The 21,129-nt window shown below is 43.6% G+C and overlaps 1 protein-coding gene and 1 long non-coding RNA gene across 2 annotated transcripts; both read right to left on the minus strand.

Annotated features, from left to right (window-relative positions):
- Nucleotides 1–396: 396 nt before the first annotated feature.
- Nucleotides 397–1,350, minus strand: LOC116353549 (uncharacterized). The gene is made up of 2 exons (XR_004202961.1): nt 1,300–1,350; nt 397–1,035 (listed from the first exon to the last, which is right to left on the minus strand). It is a non-coding gene; the product is annotated as an uncharacterized LOC116353549 (long non-coding RNA).
- Nucleotides 1,351–6,306: 4,956 nt separating this feature from the next.
- Nucleotides 6,307–12,788, minus strand: LOC109904926 (vomeronasal type-2 receptor 1-like). The gene is made up of 7 exons (XM_031791449.1): nt 12,481–12,788; nt 9,829–10,245; nt 9,227–9,515; nt 8,223–9,035; nt 7,840–8,067; nt 7,451–7,574; nt 6,307–7,220 (listed from the first exon to the last, which is right to left on the minus strand). Exons 1-7 carry the CDS (start codon nt 12,786–12,788, stop codon nt 6,307–6,309), a joined length of 3,093 nt encoding a protein of 1,030 aa, XP_031647309.1.
- Between the last annotated feature and the right edge of the window lie 8,341 nt (nt 12,789–21,129).

Consider the following 21,129-nt stretch of genomic DNA (forward strand, 5'->3'; position numbering starts at 1 on the left):
CATTTCTTTACACTGCTAACTTCATAAAAGCAATGCTAATAATAAAAAACAAAGATAATCAAGGCATACATACTTGGTATTTTAATAACCATAGCTGAGTGCATCACTGGCATTTGTTCAAATGTTTCCATCTGACATTTATGTGTGTTTTTTTTTAAATATTAGGCTTAATCGGCTTTTGGGAGGAAAGAAGCAGGCTTGTTCTTGATAATTGCTGAATGTTAAACAGGCCTAAAGTAGCATAGAGAATGCATGTCGGGGAATGTTGAGGAGAGAAAGTGCATTGGTGTGATCACTTTTGGCAGGTTATGACATTGTTGCACTGTTGCAAATAGTTCCACAGGACATACAGAGAGAGCACAGTGAAAAAAAAGACCGAAAGGAATTGACAACCATTAGAAAAATGGAAATCAATTGCAAACCACTTGAGCAACAAGGCAGTGAAATACGTGCTGTAAAATATGTTCAGGCGAAATGGCGTTCGATTGCTGCGTTTAAATACGATTCACTAGATTATTTTTCATTGGGCCACATGTACATTGAAGTATCATTTGCAGTTGTCACTATGACAATGAGCACACCCTGAAAGCAATGAATGGTCACACGGAAGCAGTGCGTTAGAGACCTTATGAAAGGTCAGTCTTGTGTTGGCACCTTATTAAATAGGCAGGGTTCAGTAGGATGCGTTGATCAGTTGCTTGACAGGTGTAGGACTGTGGAACGATCAATTTTTTGCTCACCAATGTTTTATAGTTCCAGTGTAGCCTATAGTTTATCATTATAGTTATTGGCTTGGTAGATGGCCATGACGGAATGTACTCTACCACAACACAACTAACGTTATTATCACAACAGAACTAGCCTTCTAGTAGAAAACACAGAGTCAAGTAGAAGAGTCAAGGAGAAGACCAGCAGGAAGCTCAGCTTGCTGTTGGCTCTGACGATGGGGGTGTCCTTATGAATTGAAGTCACAGAGTCAAGGAGAAGACCAGCAAGGAAGCTCAGCTTGCTGTTGGCTCTGACGATGGGGGTGTCCTTATGAATTGAAAACACAGAGTCAAGGAGAAGACCAGCAGGAAGCTGCTCAAACCACCCAGTTTATAATATAATAAGTTGTGTTGTACAGACAAAAAATTAACTAAAGAATTGCATCAATGATTCCTAAATATAATGTTCCTAAAGAGAGAAATTGTTAGTGCTGAAAGTAGATGATCGGATCTGTAAAAATGTACAGGACCAAAAAGAAATGGAATTGAACACACCTACTCATTACAGTACTAATTAAAAGATTGGACACACCTACTCATTCTGTAAGGGTGCGTGCAGGTGGCAGAGAAGTCAGGCGCAGGAGATTGAAACTGGTATAAAACGGAGCAGTTTAATAAGTGCTCAAAAACTCAGAAAACCAAAATATACAAAATAATACAAGTGGGTACAAAACCCGTCGCGCACCAGAACATATCTAGCACAAAGTTTACAAACAAACAATCACCGACTGTCACGCTCGCTATCCTCAAACTCCCTGTAACAAGTCGACCAAGGTGCAGCATGCATGTAGTTCCACATCTTTTAATGAAAGTGAAACCGAAACAAAAAAACAAAAAAAACAGGTAAACAGCAAAGACCGTGATGCAACCGAGGTGCACACAAACACACACGGAAAAAATAATTACCCACAAAACACAGGTGGGAAAAGGCTACCTAAGTATGGTTCTCAATCAGAGACAACGACAGACAGCTGTCCCTGATTGAGAACCATACCCAGCCAACAACAATGAAATACAAAAACATAGAAAAAAGAACATAGAATGCCCACCCTAGTCACACCCTGGCCTAACCAAAATAGAGAATAAAAAGCCTCTCTATGGCCAGGGCGTGACACCGACAAGGACAATGAGGGGGAACAGAGGGTTAAATACACAACATGTAATGAATGGGATTGGAACCAGGTGTGATACAAGACAAGACAAAACCAAAGGAAAATGAAAAGAGGATCAGTGATGGCTAGAAGGTCGGTGACTTCGACCACCGAACGCCACCCGAACAAGGTGAGGGACCAACTTTGGCGGAAGTCGTGACACATTCCAGGATTTGTCTTTATTTTTACTATTTTCTACATTGTAGAATAATAGTGAAAACATGAAAACCATTAAAGTAAAGTAAGTACATTTGTAAATTTGATATTTGATATTCCTCAAAGTAACCACCCTTTGCCCTAATGACAGCTTTGCACACTGTCGGCATTCTCTCAACCAGCTTCATGAGGTAGTCACCTGGAATGCATTTCAATTAACAGGTGTGCCTTGTTAAAAGTTAATTTGTGTAATTAATGCGTTTGAGCCAATCAGTTATGTTGTGACAAGGTAAGGGTGGTATACAGAAGATAGTCCTGTTTGGTAAAAGACCAAGTCCATATTATGTCAAGAACAGCTCAAATAAACAAAGCGAAACGACAGTCCATCATTACTTTAAGACATGAAGGTCAGTCAATCCATAAAATGTCAAATGCAGTCGCAAAAACCATCACGAGCTATGTTGAAACTGGCTCTCATGAGTACCACCACATGAAAGGAAGACCTAGAATTACCTCTGCTGCAGAGGATAAGTTCATTAGATTTAATTGCACCTCAGATTGCAGGCCATATAAATGCTTCACAGATTTCAAGTAACAGACACATCTCAACATCAACTGTTCAGACGAGACTATGTGAATCAGGCCTTCGTGGTCGAATTGCTGGAAAGAAACCACTACTAAAGGACACCAACAAGAAAAATATACTTGTTTGGGCCAAGAAACATGAGCAATGGCATGAGACCTGTGGAAATCTGTCCTTTGGTCTGATGAGTCCAAATGTGAGATTTGGACTCATACCTTTGTGAAACGCAGAGTAGGTGAACGGTTCCCACCGTGAAGCATGGAGGAGGAGGTGTGATGGTGTGGGGTGCTTTGCTAGTGACACTGTCTGTGATACATTTAGAATTCAAAGCACGCTTCACTTTAACATTCTGCAGCAATGCACCATCCCATCTGGTTTGCGGCTTTTGGGACAACTTCTTTTCCAACCGGACTATGACCCAAAACACACCTCCAGGCTGGGGCCAGCATCCCGGTGTCGCCTCTTCACAGTTGATGTTGAGACTGGTGTTTTGTGGGTACTATTTAATGAAGCTGCCAGTCGAGGACTTGTGAGGCATCTGTTTCTCAAACTAGACACTCTAATGTACTTGTCATTTTGCTCAGTTGTGCACCGGCGCCTCCCACTCCTCTTTATATTCTGGTTAGGGACAGTTTGAGCTGTTTAGTGAAGGGAGTAGTACCTAGTGTTGTACGTGACTTTCAGTTTCTTGGCAGTTTCTCTTATGGAATAGCTTTCATTTCTCAGAACAAGAATAGACTGACGAGTTTCAGAAGAAAGCTATTTATTTCCTGCTATTTTGAGCCTGTAATCGTACCCACAAATGCTGATGCTCCAGATACTCAACTAGTCTAAATAAGGCCAGTTTTATTGACTCTTTCTTCAGCACAACAGTTTTCAGCTGTGCTAACATAACTGCAGAAGGGTTTTCTAATGATTAGTTAGCCTTTGAAAATGATAAACTTGGATTAGCTAACACAACATGCCATTGGAACACAGGAGTGATGGTTGCTGATAATGTGTCTCTTTACGCCTATGCAGATATTCCTTTAAAAATCAGCTGTTTCCAGCTACAATAGTCATTTACAACACTAACAAAGTTTACACTGTATTTCTGATCAATTTGATGTTATTTTAATGGACAAAAAAAATATGCTTTTCTTTCAAAAACAAGGACATTTCTAAGTGACCCCAAACCTTTGAATGGTAGTGTATAATAACACTTCCTGTACACTGGAATGGAAAAGGCTGTTATATTAGGTCACACAGTTACAATTACTGTGTATCTCTTTACAAGTCATTTGGTATTACCTGACCTTTCATTTATTGCAACATCTATTTGAAATGGGTTACACTGGTTTACAATTACTGTGTATCTCTTTACAAGTCATTTGGTATTACCTGACCTTTCATTTATTGCAACATCTATTTGAAATGGGTTACACTGGTTTACAATTACTGTGTATCTCTTTACAAGTCATTTGGTATTACCTGACCTTTCATTTATTGCAACATCTATTTGAAATGGGTTACACTGGTTTACAATTACTGTGTATCTCTTTACAAGTCATTTGGTATTACCTGACCTTTCATTTATTGCAACATCTATTTGAAATGGGTTACACTGGTTTACAATTACAGATAGATATCATTCACAAAGCCGAGCGCATCAGCTGCAAAAATAGACCTTGATTCTATCTACCATGTTATGACATGTGCATTACATCTAGAGTATATGACATCGTTTAACTGGCCTAGCTTGCTTCCTCTTTGTTATCAGTGTTCTGTCTGGAGGTATCTGATGTTGGAGGTCTCAGGTCCAGTTTGGTTGTCCTCTGTGGTCCTGGCCTAGGCGCCAGGCCTTGGGGCCTAAACTTAAATAACACTTTAGGCCTGTGGTGGGAGATAGCAAGGCCTACTGCCTGGCTCAGTGACACATCCTCCAGAGTGTGACATCATCCTGGCACCTTCCATGAGCCGAGGGGATACTGCTGGGAATCAGTATACTGTAGAGGCTGTTGCTGCAATGTGGAGGCAACTCATCATAATGAGGATGATACATCAGTTGTTTGTTACAGAAAGCTCACAGCTGTGCCAGTGAGAGGCTGGACATTAACATGCTCTTGACACCAATGGTCCCTATACAGAAGTCTGAATACTTAAAGCTAGAATCCTTAATTTAAACAATGACAAAGCAGAATCCCCAGCTCTGTTTTGGTCAAAAACAAAAAAGCTGAGGGAGGGGCCTTGAGAAATATAACCACTCTCAAATTCATGGACAGAGCTATGGATGCAAGTACTGACCGTCCATGATATGAAAAGTATAGTTATAACCATGTTTTGATGCTATACAGTGTTAGTTAGCGTTGTTTACAAACATTGAAGTAAAACAAGCTTATATGTGTGGTTCTGATGGGGTACGCCAGTTGAACTATGCTCATGAGGCATTCATAAGCTATAATATTCTAGAATCAATGGGTTTAATATATCCTTAATTTATAAGCTATATTTTCCAAGAATCAATGGGTATATATAATTAATTTAGAAGTAATAATCAATGGGTATATATCATTAATTTAGAAGTAATATTTCCCAAGAATCAATGGGTATATATCATTAATTTAGAAGTAATAATCAATGGGTATATATCATTAATTTAGAAGTAATATTTCCCAAGAATCAATGGGTATATATCATTAATTTAGAAGTAATAATCAATGGGTATATATCATTAATTTAGAAGTAATATTTCCCAAGAATCAATGGGTATATATCATTAATTTAGAAGTAATATTTCCCAAGAATCAATGGGTACTGTATATGATTTTATAGGATGTAGCAACTAACGATTCTAGTTTTATTCTATTTCAAGGAATATATATATATATATGTAATATGTTTTATTGTGAATTAGAATATTGTTTATATATGCGTTTCAAAATCTGTATTTTTGAATGAATGTCTTTGGATACGTCTCTTTCACATTTGATGAAGAGATCTGTGTGAGATCTGTGTGAGATCTGTGTGAGATCTGTGTGAGATCTGTGTGAGATCTGTATGAGATCTGTTTGAGATCTGTGTGAGATCTGTTTGAGATCTGTATGAGATCTGTGTGAGATCTGTGTGAGATCTGTGTGAGATCTGTGTGAGATCTGTGTGAGATCTGTGTGAGATCTGTGTGAGATCTGTGTGAGATCTGTGTGAGATCTGTATGAGATCTGTATCAGACGGATGCATCAGATCTGGACACAGAGAGAAACATCTAATTCAGCCAAGGCTTGTCTGTAGACTGTGTAGATGTCAATACATGAGATGAGGTTGTACTTTACTTTATATCCACTAGAGGGTGGATTATTTTCTTTGTCAACTCTTCATGATTGTCAGTGTATAGTACATTGTCTTCGGTGAGCTGAGCTGTTGCTATTTTTGTTTTCTGAAGAAAAAAAATACACTATTAGATATGCAAAGATGCGATTACACAGTTGGAGATTTACTTAACAGTATATGGGCCAGATGGGTACAGTTGAATGAATCCTAATAAAACTTCAAATGTAGAGAACACACAGAATAGTTTTTAACTAACTTTATTTAATAAGATTGAGTGACAATTTCCAGTTTTAAATCAACATGTCAATAAATAACACATTGACATTTTGTTTTTGTATTTAAGTTAGTAACGTATATCATTGGTCTTCCCCATCATATGTTTTTTGGTGTTTTCCTTTGGTCTCAGCAATATAATGAAACATTTAGGAAGAAAGATACAAAATAGCATTCCATAACTAGAGGCCAGAATAGCAAAGATCTCCACAGCTACAGTGAACTTCCCAGGAGAGCTGACATAAGCTGGGATAAAGGTGATCCAGACTGCACAGAATATGAGCATGCTGAAGGTGATGAATTTGGCCTCATTGAAGTTATCAGGCAGCTTTCTAGCCAGAAAAGCCAGAACAAAGCACAAGAGAGCCAGGAGTCCTATATACCCCAACACAGCCCAGAAACCAATAGCTGAACCCACATCACACTCTAGAATGATCTTTTCCTTGTAGGTATTCATGTTCTTGTAGGGGAAAGGAGGGGAGACTGTTAACCAAAGAACACAGATCATGACCTGTATGAGAGTGAAAGCCAGAACACTGAGTCTCTGCTGTTGAGGACCAAACCATTTCATGATATTACTGGCTGGAAGTGTAGCCCTGAAGGCCATCAACACCACTATTGTTTTCCCCAGAACACAAGAGATGCAGAGGACGAAGGTGATCCCAAACGCTGTGTGGCGCAGCATACAGGACCACTCAGAGGGCCGGCCAATGAAAGTAAGAGAACACAGAAAACACAGAGTCAAGGAGAAAAGCAGCAGGAAGCTCAGCTCGGAGTTGTTGGCCCTGACAATGGGGGTGTCTCGGAATTGGAAGAAAATTGTTGCTATAATAATAGTTAAACAAACACCAATCAAACAAAACAGAAGTAAAATGACCCCCATGAGCTCAGTGTAGGACAGGAATTCAATCTCTTTTATGACACATCTATCCCCTCTCCCATTGGACCAGTATTGGACTGGGCACTTCATGCACTTGGCTGAATCTGTTTAGAGAAAGAAAACCCCCCCCCAGAAAAAAAACACAGTGTTAATGATTCAGGAAAGCATGCAGAACATTTGACAAAGTATATACTGTGTTGGTTCTACGCATTTTCAGTTAAGAGGTTTAAAGGATTTGTGAAGGCCAGCACACGTTAGAATAGAACGTGATGTCCAGTATTTAATATGTATTCACCTCACCAACTGTTTTTTTTGATGGCCGAGTGTAATTTACCTGTAGTGTTGCTGATCTCGCCGCCTGAACATGGGACACAGTCATAACAGCATACAGGTTTTCCTTTCTGTACAGCCTTACGAGTGCCTGGGGGACAGCTCTCACTGCACACTGACACAGGTACCTGGAACACACACAAACAGACTCATATAGGGGACCAAGGAGAGTTTGAGTATTCATGTTCACTCAACATATCTATGCTGTTAATTATAAAACACCAATGTTTGTGCACTGTAGAGTGTGTGATTTGACTTGTCTCAATACTGTACCTACCAACAGGGGCTGAGTGGCTGAGGTTCAGTGTAATTGTTGTGTTAAAGAATACCATGCAGGATAACATACTGACTTCCCAGCCAGAGATATGAGAACAAGACAATATGTAAATGTACCGTCTCACTATTTCCTCCCCATACAATGCTAACGTTGTTCATAGTGAACTGGTGGTCTCCAGTCAAAGACGAGCCATAGAAACCGACTGTGGCCACTTCCATGGTTCCCGATGTGGCACTTTGTAAATTAACAAGTTCATATCTGGCTGGGGAATCTCCATTGCTGTCAAAAAAGACTCTCTCGTCGTCTCCCGTTGTGAAATTGACAGACTGTAGATAGTGCAACAGCTAGAGAGGAGAAATGGTCAAGAAAGAAAATGTGTTTTCTATGTAGCTTTGCATCATCATTCTGTTATTATCAGTCTACAGTGAAATAATTTATTTTACTTGAACTGATTTGAAATAGACAAAGGTCACTTTTTTAGAGGTATATTCTTGCTCACCTGCCATGGCTGGATGCGTGTAGGTTGAGCACAGCTCCCATTAGAGAAGGGGCCCTGGCTCTCCTCACATGTCAACAGGTTGTGGAGGGCGTGAGCTACAGCATAAACAGACTTATACACGTTATTAGTGAATGTCAGCTTGGACACATCTGTGAACGTGTTCTGCACACCTCTTAAACTCTCCGAGCCGTTGCATGGCTTCCTCTTAGGTGCTGTAGTCACATTGAGAGAGCAGTCAAACACAATCTCCCAGAAATCCCTGAGAAACATGCTGTTGGGGAAGTGAGAGGGGTGGACATCCCTCAGATGCTTTCCAAGCCCAGGGATGTGAGCCCCGGTCATCGTGAAGCCTATGGCGCCCACAAGGGCGCTGTGACCCTCGATGGCAGTGAGAGAAGGGTCTGTGATCCAGGCATCACTGCCAAGCCACTGTAGTCCTGTGATATTGTGCCTGTAGAGCTCACTCGCCAGAACCTTGATCTCCCTGTGGGTCATGAAGGCCATGATGACCTTTGAACTGGACTGTTTAATAATCTCCACTATCCTGAGAAGCTCATGGCGTGGACCTGTCTGCTCAAATGTCTCAGAGTATTCTATACACACTCCCTCCTCCTGTGCAGATATCATAAAGGTGGCTATGCCTCTATTCCCATAGTCATTATCACTGCTTATAGCCCCCACCCAGCTCCAGCCAAAGTGTTTGACCAGCTTTGCCAGGGCTCTGCTCTGGTAGAAGTCACTGGGGATGGTTCTGAAGAAGGAGGGGAACTCCTTTCTGTTACTCAGACAAGCACAGGTGGCAAAGTGGCTGATCTGTGTGTGAAATAACAGCATTTTATTGGAAACTTGACATGACATACTGTACAGTAGTTTTGACACCATGAGCTAAGTTTTGTTATCTTAAAAGACATTGATCCACAAAAATAAGACCTTTTGTATAGTGGCAGTATAAAATAATATATTATACTGTATGAGTGCATAGAAAAGTGAATAGAACATCTTACTACTGGTATACGAAACCTTCCGATGATTCGGGCCAATCCAATTGTTGGTGTCGAGGCAGAGTGGCCTATGACAGCCTGAGCCATGTCTGTCTTGGTGCAGTTCCCTTCATCGATAAATTTCTCCTGGCCACTGGCTAAAGCCAAACCAGACTTCAGGATGTTGTCGTATCCACACGCATTGTAGATATTGTAGCCCAGAGTATGGTTTGGGAGAATTGCCGGATTTCGATTGATTTCTTCAATTGCAAATATAAGTGTTTGTGCAAATTGGAATTCTCTGAAATTCATACTGAAGAGAGATAAATATATATATATATATGTAAAAGACCTGCCATTAAAGAAGGCAAAAAATATATCTCACCAGTCACCAACACACAACCCAAAACCCTACGAGGTGAACCTCAGATGGACATTAGGTTAAAAGCCTAGGATATGAACCGTAGATGGACAGTAGATTAAAACCCTAAGAGATAAACATCAGATGGACAGTAAAGTAAAACCCTAAGAGATTAACCTCAGATGTTCAGTAGATTAAAAAATAACTCTTAACATTGAAAACAGTGAAAGTCTCATATTTGAAAAAACTGAGAGAGGATACTCACTTCTTACACCTTGGTGGGTCTGGTAAACTCTGGAAGTTGGGTACCCTGCCGTCGTACTCAGTCTGGAAGGTGAAGATGCCTCCGATGACAAGGTCCCCGTCCTTGGCCAGCTCTGGCAGGTCTGCCCTGCCCTGCAGCCTGCACACAGGTTCTCCCTCCCCTATCACCAACAGCAGCACCAACAGGACAAGCTCCAGCAGTGGCATGGCTCCTGGCTCCATAGTGCAGTCTAGAGCTAGGTCTGGCTCTGTACTGCAGTCTAGAGCTAGGGCTGGCTCTGTGGCTCTGTGGCCCCTCACAGCTCCTCTCTTTATACTCTCAGAACCCTGTGTCTGTCTCAGAGCCTTACCACAGAGGACCTGTCTGTCGGTGCTCCAGTCCCTGCTCCTGTCCCCGTCCACATCCTTCCCACACCCCCTTCAACCTGGCATGTAGGAGGTGTGACAGGTCTCTGAGGTATCGAGAGGATGACGTAGGGGTCTTAAGAGAGCATAGGAGAGCACGCCTGGTGCAGGCAACCCAAGTCCTCACAGTGAGGACGCATGCGCCCAGCATGATTTAGCCTGTAGGTCTATAACTACAGTACTGTAGGTAGTGCCCTGCTGTTCAGAGTGTAACGTAACACTTTCAACATGTGGCACATTATGTACTGTATCAGGGCACGTGGCTGCTCTTTGACTGCTTAAACTCTGTGGCGGCTACGTGTACAGAAATATATCAGTGGTTTAACTATTGACCTTACAACATAACTATTGATCTTACTACAGAACTATTGATCTTACTACAGAACTATTGACCTTATTACAGAACTATTGACCTTATTACAGAACTATTGAACTTACTACAGAACTATTGACCTTACTACAGAACGAGTGACCTTACAACCAAACAATTGACCTTGCTACCAAACTATTGACCATATTACAGAACTATTGACCTTATTAACAAACTATTGATCTTACTACAGAACTATTGACCTTATTACCAAACTATTGATCTTACTACCAAACTATTGACCTTAATACAGAACTATTGACTTTACTACAGACCTATTGACCTTACTACAGAACTATTGACCTTACCCATCCGTAGCACGCGCTCCAGCAGGTGTATCTCACTGATCATCCCTAAAGCCAACACCTCATTTGGCCGCCTTTCGTTCCAGTACTCTGCTGCCTGTGACTGGAACGAATTGCAAAAATCGCTGAAGTTGGAGACTTTTATCTCCCTCACCAACTTCAAACATCAGCTATCTGAGCGGCTAACCGATCGCTGCAGCTGTACATAGTCTATTGGTAAATAGCCCACCCTTTCTCACCTACCTCATCCCCATACTGTTTTTATTTATTTACTTTTCTGCTCTTTTGCACACCAATATCTCTACCTGTACATGACCATCTGATCATTCATCACTCCAGTGTTAATCTGCAAAATTGTAATTATTTGCCTACCTCCTCATGCCTTTTGCACACATTGTATATAGACTCCCCCTTTGGTTTCTACTGTGTTATTGACTTGTTAATTGTTTACTCCATGTGTAACTCTTTGTTGTCTGCTCACACTGCTATGCTTTATCTTGGCCAGGTCGCAGTTGCAAATGAGAACTTGTTCTCAACTGGCCTACCTGGTTAAATAAAGGTGAAATAAAAAAATAAAATAAAAAAACAACCAAACTATTGACCTTACAACTGAACTATTGACCTTATTACCAAACTATTGACCTTACTACAGAACTATTGACCTCATTACCAAACTATTGACCTTGGTACCGAACTATTGACCTTGGTACCGAACTATTGACCTTACTCAGAACTATTGACCGTACCTACCAAACTATTGACCTTGCTACCGAACTATGGACCTTGCCTACCAAACTATTGACCTTGGTACCGAACTATTGAACTTACTACGGAACTATTGTTATCCAGTAGGTACCTTTGTATTACAATGGGTGGGATAAAGGCTGACATCTGGGCTCATGGTTTATTTGATAGTATATGTCAGCGATTGGGTGCAGAGATGTAGTGGAGTCAGACGCAGGGCACAGGTTTGAGAAACACAAAGGAGTTTACTCACAAAAGTCAAGCAAGATACCACATAGGAAAATACATACACACTAACATCTACAACAACCACTAAGACACCAACAATAAAGGACAGAACAGAAATGTATGCCAGAGGGTTAAATAAGGAACATGATATGGGAATTGAAACCAGGTGTGATTAATACAGACAAAACAAAACGAAACTGAAACGGATCGGTGGTGACTAGAAAGCTGGTGACGTTGACCGACGAACACCACCCGAACAAGCAGAGGGGCCGACATCCTGCAGAAGTTGTGACAGTACCCCCCCCCCCCCCGACACCGGCATCGGGGACGACCCAGAGGACGGGAAGCAGGGTGATCCGGGTGGAAACTGTGAAACACCTGTAGCAATGAAGGATCTAGGATGTCCTCCACCGGTACCCAGAATCTCTCCTCCGGGCCGTACCCCTCTCCGGAGGAACCTCCCACACCTCAGACTGCTGGAGCGGGCCAGCCACCACCGGCCTGAGGAGAGACACATGGAACGAGGGGTTCATACGATAATCAGGGGGGAGTCGTAACCTATAAAAAAACCTTGTTCAGAACTTTAAATGGCCCCACAAACCGCGGACCCAGCTTCTGGCAGGGCAGGAGAAGGGGCAGGTTTCGGATCGAGAGCCAGACCCAATCCCCCGGTGCATACACCGGGGCCTCACTGCGGTGGCGGTTGGCACTCGCCTTTTGCCTCCTGACGGCCCATTGTAGCCGCACATGGGCAGCGTTCCATGTCTCCTCCGAGTGCCGAAACCATTCATCCAACACAGGAGCCTTGATCTGGCTCTGATGCCATGGTGCCAGGACCGGCTGATAACCTAGCACACACTGAAACGGTGATAGGTTGGTAGAGGAGTGGCGGAGGGAGTTTTGAGTCATCTCCGCCCAGGGGATGTAAACCGTCCACTCCCCCGGGCGGTCCTGGCAATAGGACCGCAGAAACCAACCCACATCCTGGTTGACTCTTTCCACCTGCCCATTACTCTCGGGGTGGAAACCTGAGGTAAGGTTGACCGAGACCCCCAGGCGTTCCATAAACGCCCTCCAGACTCTAGACGTGAATTGGGGACCCCGATCAGAAACTATATCCTCAGGCACCCCGTAGTGCCAGAATTCGTGGGTGAACAGGGCCTCCGCAGTTTGTAGAGCCGTAGGGAGACCGGGCAAAGGAAGGAGACGGCAGGACATAGAAAACCAATCCACAACGACCAGGATTGTGGTGTTACCCCGCGACAGGGGAAGGTCCATCACGAAATCCACCGATAGGTGTGACCCCGGTCGTTGTGGAACGGGAAGGGGTTGTAATTTCCCTCTGGGCAGGTGCCTGGCACAGTGCGCATACCGAACAGGAGGAAACATAAACCCTCACGTCCTTAGCTAAAGTGGGCCAACCAGTACTTCCCAGCGAGGAAGCGCACCGTCCGACCGATGCCAGGATGACCAGAGGAGGGTGACGTGTGAGCCCAACAGATCAAACGATCGCGAACATCAAACAGAACATACAGACGCCCAGCTGGACACTCAGGGGGATTGGGCTCTGCACGTGACGCCCGCTCGATGTCCACGTCCACCTCCCATACCACCGGTGCCACCAGGCGAGAAGCTGGAATTATGGGAGTGGGATCCGTGGACCGCTCCTCTGTATCATACAGCCGGGACAGTGCATCTGTCTTAACGTTCTGGGAACCTGGTTTGTAGGAAAGGGTGAAAACAAAACGGGTGAAAAACATGGCCCACCTTGCCTGGCGAGGGTTCATTCTCCTCGCTGCCCGGATGTACTCCAGATTGCGGTGGTCAGTCCAAATGAGGAAAGGGTGCTTAGCCCCCTCAAGCCAATGCATCCACGCCTTCAGAGCCTTGACCACAGCCAACAGTTCCCGGTCCCCCACATCATAGTTTTGCTCCGCCGGACTGAGCAATTTCGAAAAGAAAGCACAGGGGCGGAGCTTCGGTGGCATACCCGAGCGCTGAGACAGCACAGCTTCTATCCCAGCCTCGGACGAGGTAAACAGAGCCTTCAGGTGACCAAAAGCCCTGTCCGCCCCAGCTGACCACCGCAGTCGCACCGGTCCCCCCTTCAGCAAGGAGGTAATGGAAGCCGCTACCTGACCAAAACCCCAGAAAAACCTCTGGTAGCAGTTTGCAAACCCTAAGAACCGCTGCACCTCCTTTACCGTGGTTGGAGTCGGCCAATTACGGACGGCTGAAATACCGTCATTTTCCATCTCCACACCTGATGCAGAAAAGCGGTACCCTAGGAAGGAGACAGACTGTTGGAAGAACAGATATTTTTCCACCTTGACGTATAGGTCATGTTCCAACAGTCGACCAAGCACCCTGTGCACAAGGGACACATGCTCGGCGTGAGTAGTGGAGTATATTAGAATGTCATCTATATACACCCCTACACCCTGTCCGTGCAGGTCCCTGAAAATCTCATCCACAAAGGATTGGACTGATGGAGCATTCATTAACCCATACGGCATGACGAGGTACTCATAGTGCCAAGAAGTGGTACGAAATGCCGTCTTCCACTCATCACCCCCCGGATATGCACCCGGTTGTAAGCTCTCCTGAGATCCAATTTTGTGAAGAAGCGCGCCCCGTGCAATTACTCCGTCATACTGGCGATGAGAGGTAGCGGGTAACTGTATTTTACCGTAATCTGATTTAAACCTCGATAGTCAATACACGGGCGTAAACCTCCATCCTTCTTCTTCACAAAAAAGAAACTCGAGGAGACAGGTGAAGTGGAAGGCCGAATGTATCCCTGTCCCAGAGTTTCGGTAACATATGTTTCCATAGCCGAATGTGCTTGGTGGAAACCTGGTTTGGACTTTCCACCATAGTGGCACCTAAGGAAACACCTACACACCTCCCTGAACACTGACAGGACCATCCCTTGAGAGCACTCTGTTGCCACGAAGTAATAGGATCATGAGAGGCCAACCAGGGAAGGCCCAACACAACAGGATACGCAGGAGAGTCGATCAGGAAGAGACTCATTTTCTCCTTGTTACCCCCCTGCGTTGTCATAGCACCCCAAAGGACGACTATCTAAGACATGTACAGGGAAGGGAACATCAACAGGAATAATAGGGATCCCTAATCTAAGTGCCAAGGAGCGGTCAATAAAGTTCCCAGCTGCGCCTGAATCTACTGGCGCCTTATGCTGGGAATGTGGGGAGAACTCAGGAAATTCTATAGGTAACCACATGTGTGCAACAGGGGGCTCTGGGTGAGTTGTGTGCCTACTCACCTGGGATGACCCACCAGTGCTCCGCCTGCTACCTCAACTTCCTGGAGAACCACCCCAGCACCGACCAGCAGTGTGCTCTCTGCAGCCACAGCTGGTGCAGGGAATGGTCCCCCCTCTGGCCATCCTCATAGCAGCCCCTCCCAACTCCATCGGTGTTGGATCCAAGGTGCTGGGAAATGGAACGGACGGACCCCGTTCCGGAGGTCTGCGGGAGGCCAACAGGTTATCCAGCCGGACAGACAAGTTCAGAGCAGGCCCATAATTCACAGCGCCTTCAGTTTAAAACATAATAAAAACGTAAAACACATAGTTACGTTCTAGCTGTGGGTCCAGTTCTGACATTATGTGAAGGCCTATGTGAGGCGACCCCGAATCCCGAGTTTCGGCTCGATAGGTCATTCAAATCAAATGAAATCAAATTGTATTTGTCACATACACATGGTTAGCAGATGTTAATGCGAGTGTAGCGAAATGCTTGTGCTTCTAGTTCCGACAATGCAGTAATAACCAACAAGTAATCTAACTAACAATTCCAAAACTACTGTCTTATACACACAAGTGTCAGGGGATAAAGAATATGTACATAAAGATATATGAATGAGTGATGGTACAGAGCGGCATAGGCAAGATACAGTAGATGGTATCGAGTACAGTATATACATATGAGATGAGTATGTAAACAAAGTGGCATAGTTAAAGTGGCTAGTGATACATGTATTACATAAAGATGCAGTAGATGATATAGAGTACAGTATATACGTATACATATGAGATGAATAATGTAGGGTATGTAAACATTATATTAGGTAGCATTGTTTAAATGGCTAGTGATATATTTTACATGATTTCCCATCAATTCCCATCATTAAAGTGGCTGGAGTTGAGTCAGTGTGTTGGCAGCAGCCACTCAATGTTAGTGGTGGCTGTTTAACAGTCTGATGGCCTTGAGATAGAAGCTGTTTTTCAAGTCTCTCGGTCCCAGCTTTGATGCACCTGTACTGACCTCGCCTTCTGGATGATAGCGGGGTGAACAGGCAGTGGCTCGGGTGGTTGTTGTCCTTGATGATCTTTATGGCCTTTCTGTAACATCGAGTAGTGTAGGTGTCCTGGAGGGCAGGTAGTTTGCCCCCGGTGATGCGTTGTGCAGACCTCACTACCCTCTGGAGAGCCTTACGGTTGTGGGCGGAGCAGTTGCCGTACCAGGCGGTGATACAGCCTGCCAGGATGCTCTCGATTGTGCATCTGTAGAAGTTTGTGAGTGCTTTTGGTGACAAGCCAAATTTCTTCAGCCTCCTGAGTTTGAAGAGGCGCTGCTGCGCCTTCTTCACGATGCTGTCCGTGTGGGTGGACCAATTCAGTTTGTCTGTGATGTGTATGCCGAGGAACTTAAAACTTGCTACCCTCTCCACTACTGTTCCATCGATGTGGATAGGGGGGTGTTCCCTCTGCTGTTGCCTGAAGTCCACAATCATCTCCTTAGTTTTGTTGACGTTGAGTGTGAGGTTATTTTCCTGACACCACACTCCGAGGGCCCTCACCTCCTCCTGTAGGCCGTCTCGTTGTTGTTGGTAATCAAGCCTACCACTGTTGTGTCGTCCGCAAACTTGATGATTGAGTTGGAGGCGTGCGTGGCCACGCAGTCGTGGGTGAACAGGGAGTACAGGAGAGGGCTCAGAACGCACCCTTGTGGGGCCCCAGTGTTGAGGATCAGCGGGGTGGAGATGTTGTTGCCTACCCTCACCACCTGGGGGCGGCCCGTCAGGAAGTCCAGTACCCAGTTGCACAGGGCGGGGTCGAGACCCAGGGTCTCGAGCTTGATGACGAGCTTGGAGGGTACTATGGTGTTAAATCCCGAGCTGTAGTCGATGAACAGCATTCTCTCATAGGTATTCCTCTTGTCCAGGTGGGTTAGGGCAGTGTGCAGTGTGGTTGAGATTGCATCATCGGTGGACCTATTTGGGCGGTAAGCAAATTGGAGTGGGTCTAGGGTGTCTGGTAGGGTGGAGGTGATATGGTCCTTGACTAGTCTCTCAAAGCACTTCATGATGACGGAAGTGAGTGCTACGGGCTCTAGTGCTACGGTACCCGAGCAAGACCTTAACTGGTGCTGAAAATCCACTTTTTTCCATGCCTTGCTACGGGGACCTTGAATGAGCTATCGGACAGAAACGTTGGGCTCTATGGGCCGAGCTGGTTTCAATGCACCTAGTCTTGCGACTCTGGGACTTTTCTAAATGTCGCCATTTACGTAATGGTCAAAATGAATTGAAGTCATTGCACATGTACGAGGCTGTTTCTCGGTCCGAGAACCTTCTAGACCCACATAACTCACCACGTACTATCGACCTGAGGTCTAGAACAGGTTTCTAAAGTTTCTGTAGGTCTGACGGTTCTTTTTTAGTTCGAACAAAGGTAACTATTACAGGCACTGCCTACGTCTACGCACCACACACACTGTCCCTCTGTCCTAGCTGTGTGTGTGTGATTTTTTTCTTGGAAATTTTATGGGAGACATGACTGATTTACAGTTCATGGGGGTTGCCTAATCACACATATGAAGTTTTGAAAATATCTGACCTTTTTAACCCTTCGAAACAGCCCCTATGACACCATTTAAAGCTATAGGTAAACACATATCCTGATTGGGGTATGCCTTTACAGAATCCTGAGTTTTAAGTGTTTACGTTAAGAACTGACCGATTTACACAGGGTTGAATGCACTATTTATCACAAACTGCTGGTTGGGTATGGAAAACACTTTTAGGGTGATTTTAACCACTTCCGGTTGCTCCAGTAAGCTTAGAATCGACACAGGTAGACGTCATAGTGGCCTGAGGGATTGTCATCGAAGACAGGTTCATAACCCACATAGGCTTCAGTTTGAATTTAGGGGTGCAGGCAATGTATTCCTATGGGGAGAGAAGTCATTGAAAACGGTTTGATGTAAACACCTTCTTTTAACTGTTATGGGTTAATGCCACACGGTCAAGGTTATGCTTGTACAGATCGGGAGGACCTCAGGAATGTTCCTGAGGTCAAATTGTGCTTCTCACCCTAAAGGTTCTCTGTTTGAAGGAATTCTAAATTCCTCTGTATTGTTTCCCAATCAGAATTAAATACTCTGTCAATGCATTCGAAGGGTTTGTAAGACCCCATATTTTTTGAAGAATTGACGGAGCCCCGGTCTTAAAAGTCAGGTAACAGCATTTAATTCAAGAGAGTACTGGTACATACACATTTTTCCACAGGTTATAAACTGAAAATGATGTCAGCGTTTTCTAAATGTTCTATCTCTTCATGACACCGGTAGAGAGGCCCTATAGTTCTGAAGCCAAGGTCAGTCAGTATAAATCAACCTTCTAGACAGTCTGGAGATAGTCCGTCCCTGCCATCTGGAGATAGTTCATTCATTTGTACAAAGGAACAGACCGTCATTGTTACTAAACTCCTGACTATATTATATACAATTGGGAATGGGAGCAAGAGAGAAAATTCATTATAATAGCATTTGGACTAGTCAGTCCTGATTGAAATGTATACATAATTAGTCATCATTGATAAAAATTCCCTTAACATTCTCCCACTGTCACCCAAAAGCAAATGAAATTTAGGGCCAGGCTTCATTTTGGGCCTACTTTTTTCACAGTCGCTGCACTCACAAGCACCGCACTTTGTCACTCTATCCTTGCTGTGTGTGTGTGAGAGAGCTTTTCTTTGACATCTGTTGGGAGAATTATTTGTATTTTTTATTTTACCTTTATTTAACTAGGCAAGTCAGTTAAGAACAAAATCTTATTTTCAATGACGGCCTAGGAACAGTGGGTTAACTGCCTGTTCAGGGGCAGAACGACAGATTTGTACCTTGTCAGTTCGGGGATTTGAACTTGCAACCTTCCGGTTACTAGTCCAACGCTGTAACCACTAGGCTACCATGCCGCCCCAAATGACTGACTTACAGTTCATGGGGGTTGCCTAATCACACATATGAAGTTTGAAAAGATCTGACCTTTTTAACCCTTCGAAACAGCACCTATGACACCATTTAAAGGCACTTCCGGTTGACACAGGAAGCTGAAAGTGAACACAGATCCTACTTGGGGTCTGCACTTATAGAATATTGAGTTTTAAGTCTTTACGTTATGAACTGACTTATTTACGGAGGGTTTAGTGAGTGTGTGTTATTTCAGAAAATCACAGAAAGTCACAGAAATCTCGCAGAGCTCCGAAGAACACTTTAAAAAGATTCGTATGAACACGCTGCAACTGGATCTGTAACTTAAAAAAAAAAAAAAAACTATTTTTGAAAATCACCAATTTGACATTGTACGATTTCTCTTAAATGACAATAGATAAATGGCTGGTTCTTTTTTTATTGACACCGTAGGTTCATTTACTTTGATGTGAAGCGGAAAAATTACTGCTCTGTTTTCATTTTTGACCTTTAAAAAAACTCAAAACCGTTGAGGCCTAGACGCCATCTTGTTCGGGGCCAACTGCCCATTATGCCAAACCTAGCTCACCAAGTTTCGTCTTCAAAATCTTTTATGTTTAGGAGATAAGGTCACGTCATGATTGGTGACGTATGCTGGGTGACGTATGCAATATGATTCCATTCGCCCTCTTGTGGGATTTACCGGGAGAGCGGAAAAATGACCAAAATTTGAAAATGTTATAAAACGGGAACCGAATGTCCGAGAGAGGTCGTTTGATGACTTCCTGGAAGACTGCACGGCCCGACGCCGTCCGCAAATTTTACGTCTAGTAAGGGACGGTACATTTGCAATGTGGACTTTCTCACTAACCAAATGGCAAATTTCAAAATGTTCCATTAAGGTATGTAAACTTCCGACTTCAACTGTACTTGGTATCCCCGCACTATACAATGGAGTGCGATGGAGCAGAATGTTCTGTTTTTCTTTTCAAAACTTGTTGAAGACTATTTTTACCCTGTACGCACGTGCAACTAACCCCAGATGAGTTAAATTACACAGTAAACGAGAATCATTGCTTCAACCAAATGATTTTGGACTTTTTCATTTGTATTTGCCCTGTGTACTTTTAAATCAAATGTAAACACCAAATGTTTCCATTTCAACTTCAACTTACTTTGGAATAAATAGTGAATCATGCAAAGATGGCCAATATTTGACGGTATCTGTAAATGATACTGTGTCCCTGGAAGGGAAGCTGCTACTGTTATTGTTGTGTTAGAGGATGAGATGGGGGCCTTGAGGTGTTTCCTCCCCTGGGGCTGAACTCTGTGGTATTAGCAGCAGCTCCTCTGTACCTGTAGAGAGTCATCCTACTGTCTGTCTGTCTGTCTGTCTGTCTGTCTGTCTGTCTGTCTGTCTGTCTGTCTGTCTGTCTGTCTGTCTGTCTGTCTGTCTGTCTGTCTGCCTGTGTTTGTTTGTCAAAAATCCTGCATGTCTGTCTGTTTGTCTTCCTGCCCTGTGATTTTGTTTAGATATTAACATCTGAGAAAGCCTGTCCATCTTCCACAATGTCCTCATGTTCATGTTTTGAAAATCTATTATTTGACCAAAGGTAATAATCAATGCTCGTGTCGAATGTGATGCATTTAAATGCACACAACAGTAAAAACACACAACAGTAAAAACACACAACAGTAAAAACACACAACACTAAAAACACACAACACTAAAAACACACAACAGTAAAAACACACAACACTAAAAACACACAACACTAAAAACAGATAATTACAGAACATTTGAGAAATACTGTCTCAGATAGTAGGCACTTTCTAAAATATGTTAAAAACATTATAATGTGATATGATATAATGTCATAATGTTATGTTATAACATATCATTGGATGTCTTCCCCATTATATGTTTCTTGGTGTTTTGCTCCGGCCAAAATATTATGAAACATTTAGGAGCAAATACGTAGAACAGGAATCCAACACTGGAGGCCAGAATGGCAGAGCTGAGACAAGCT

This window comes from Oncorhynchus kisutch, linkage group LG15 (genome assembly GCF_002021735.2).
Source record: "Oncorhynchus kisutch isolate 150728-3 linkage group LG15, Okis_V2, whole genome shotgun sequence".
In the NCBI taxonomy this organism is placed as follows: domain Eukaryota; kingdom Metazoa; phylum Chordata; class Actinopteri; order Salmoniformes; family Salmonidae; genus Oncorhynchus; species Oncorhynchus kisutch.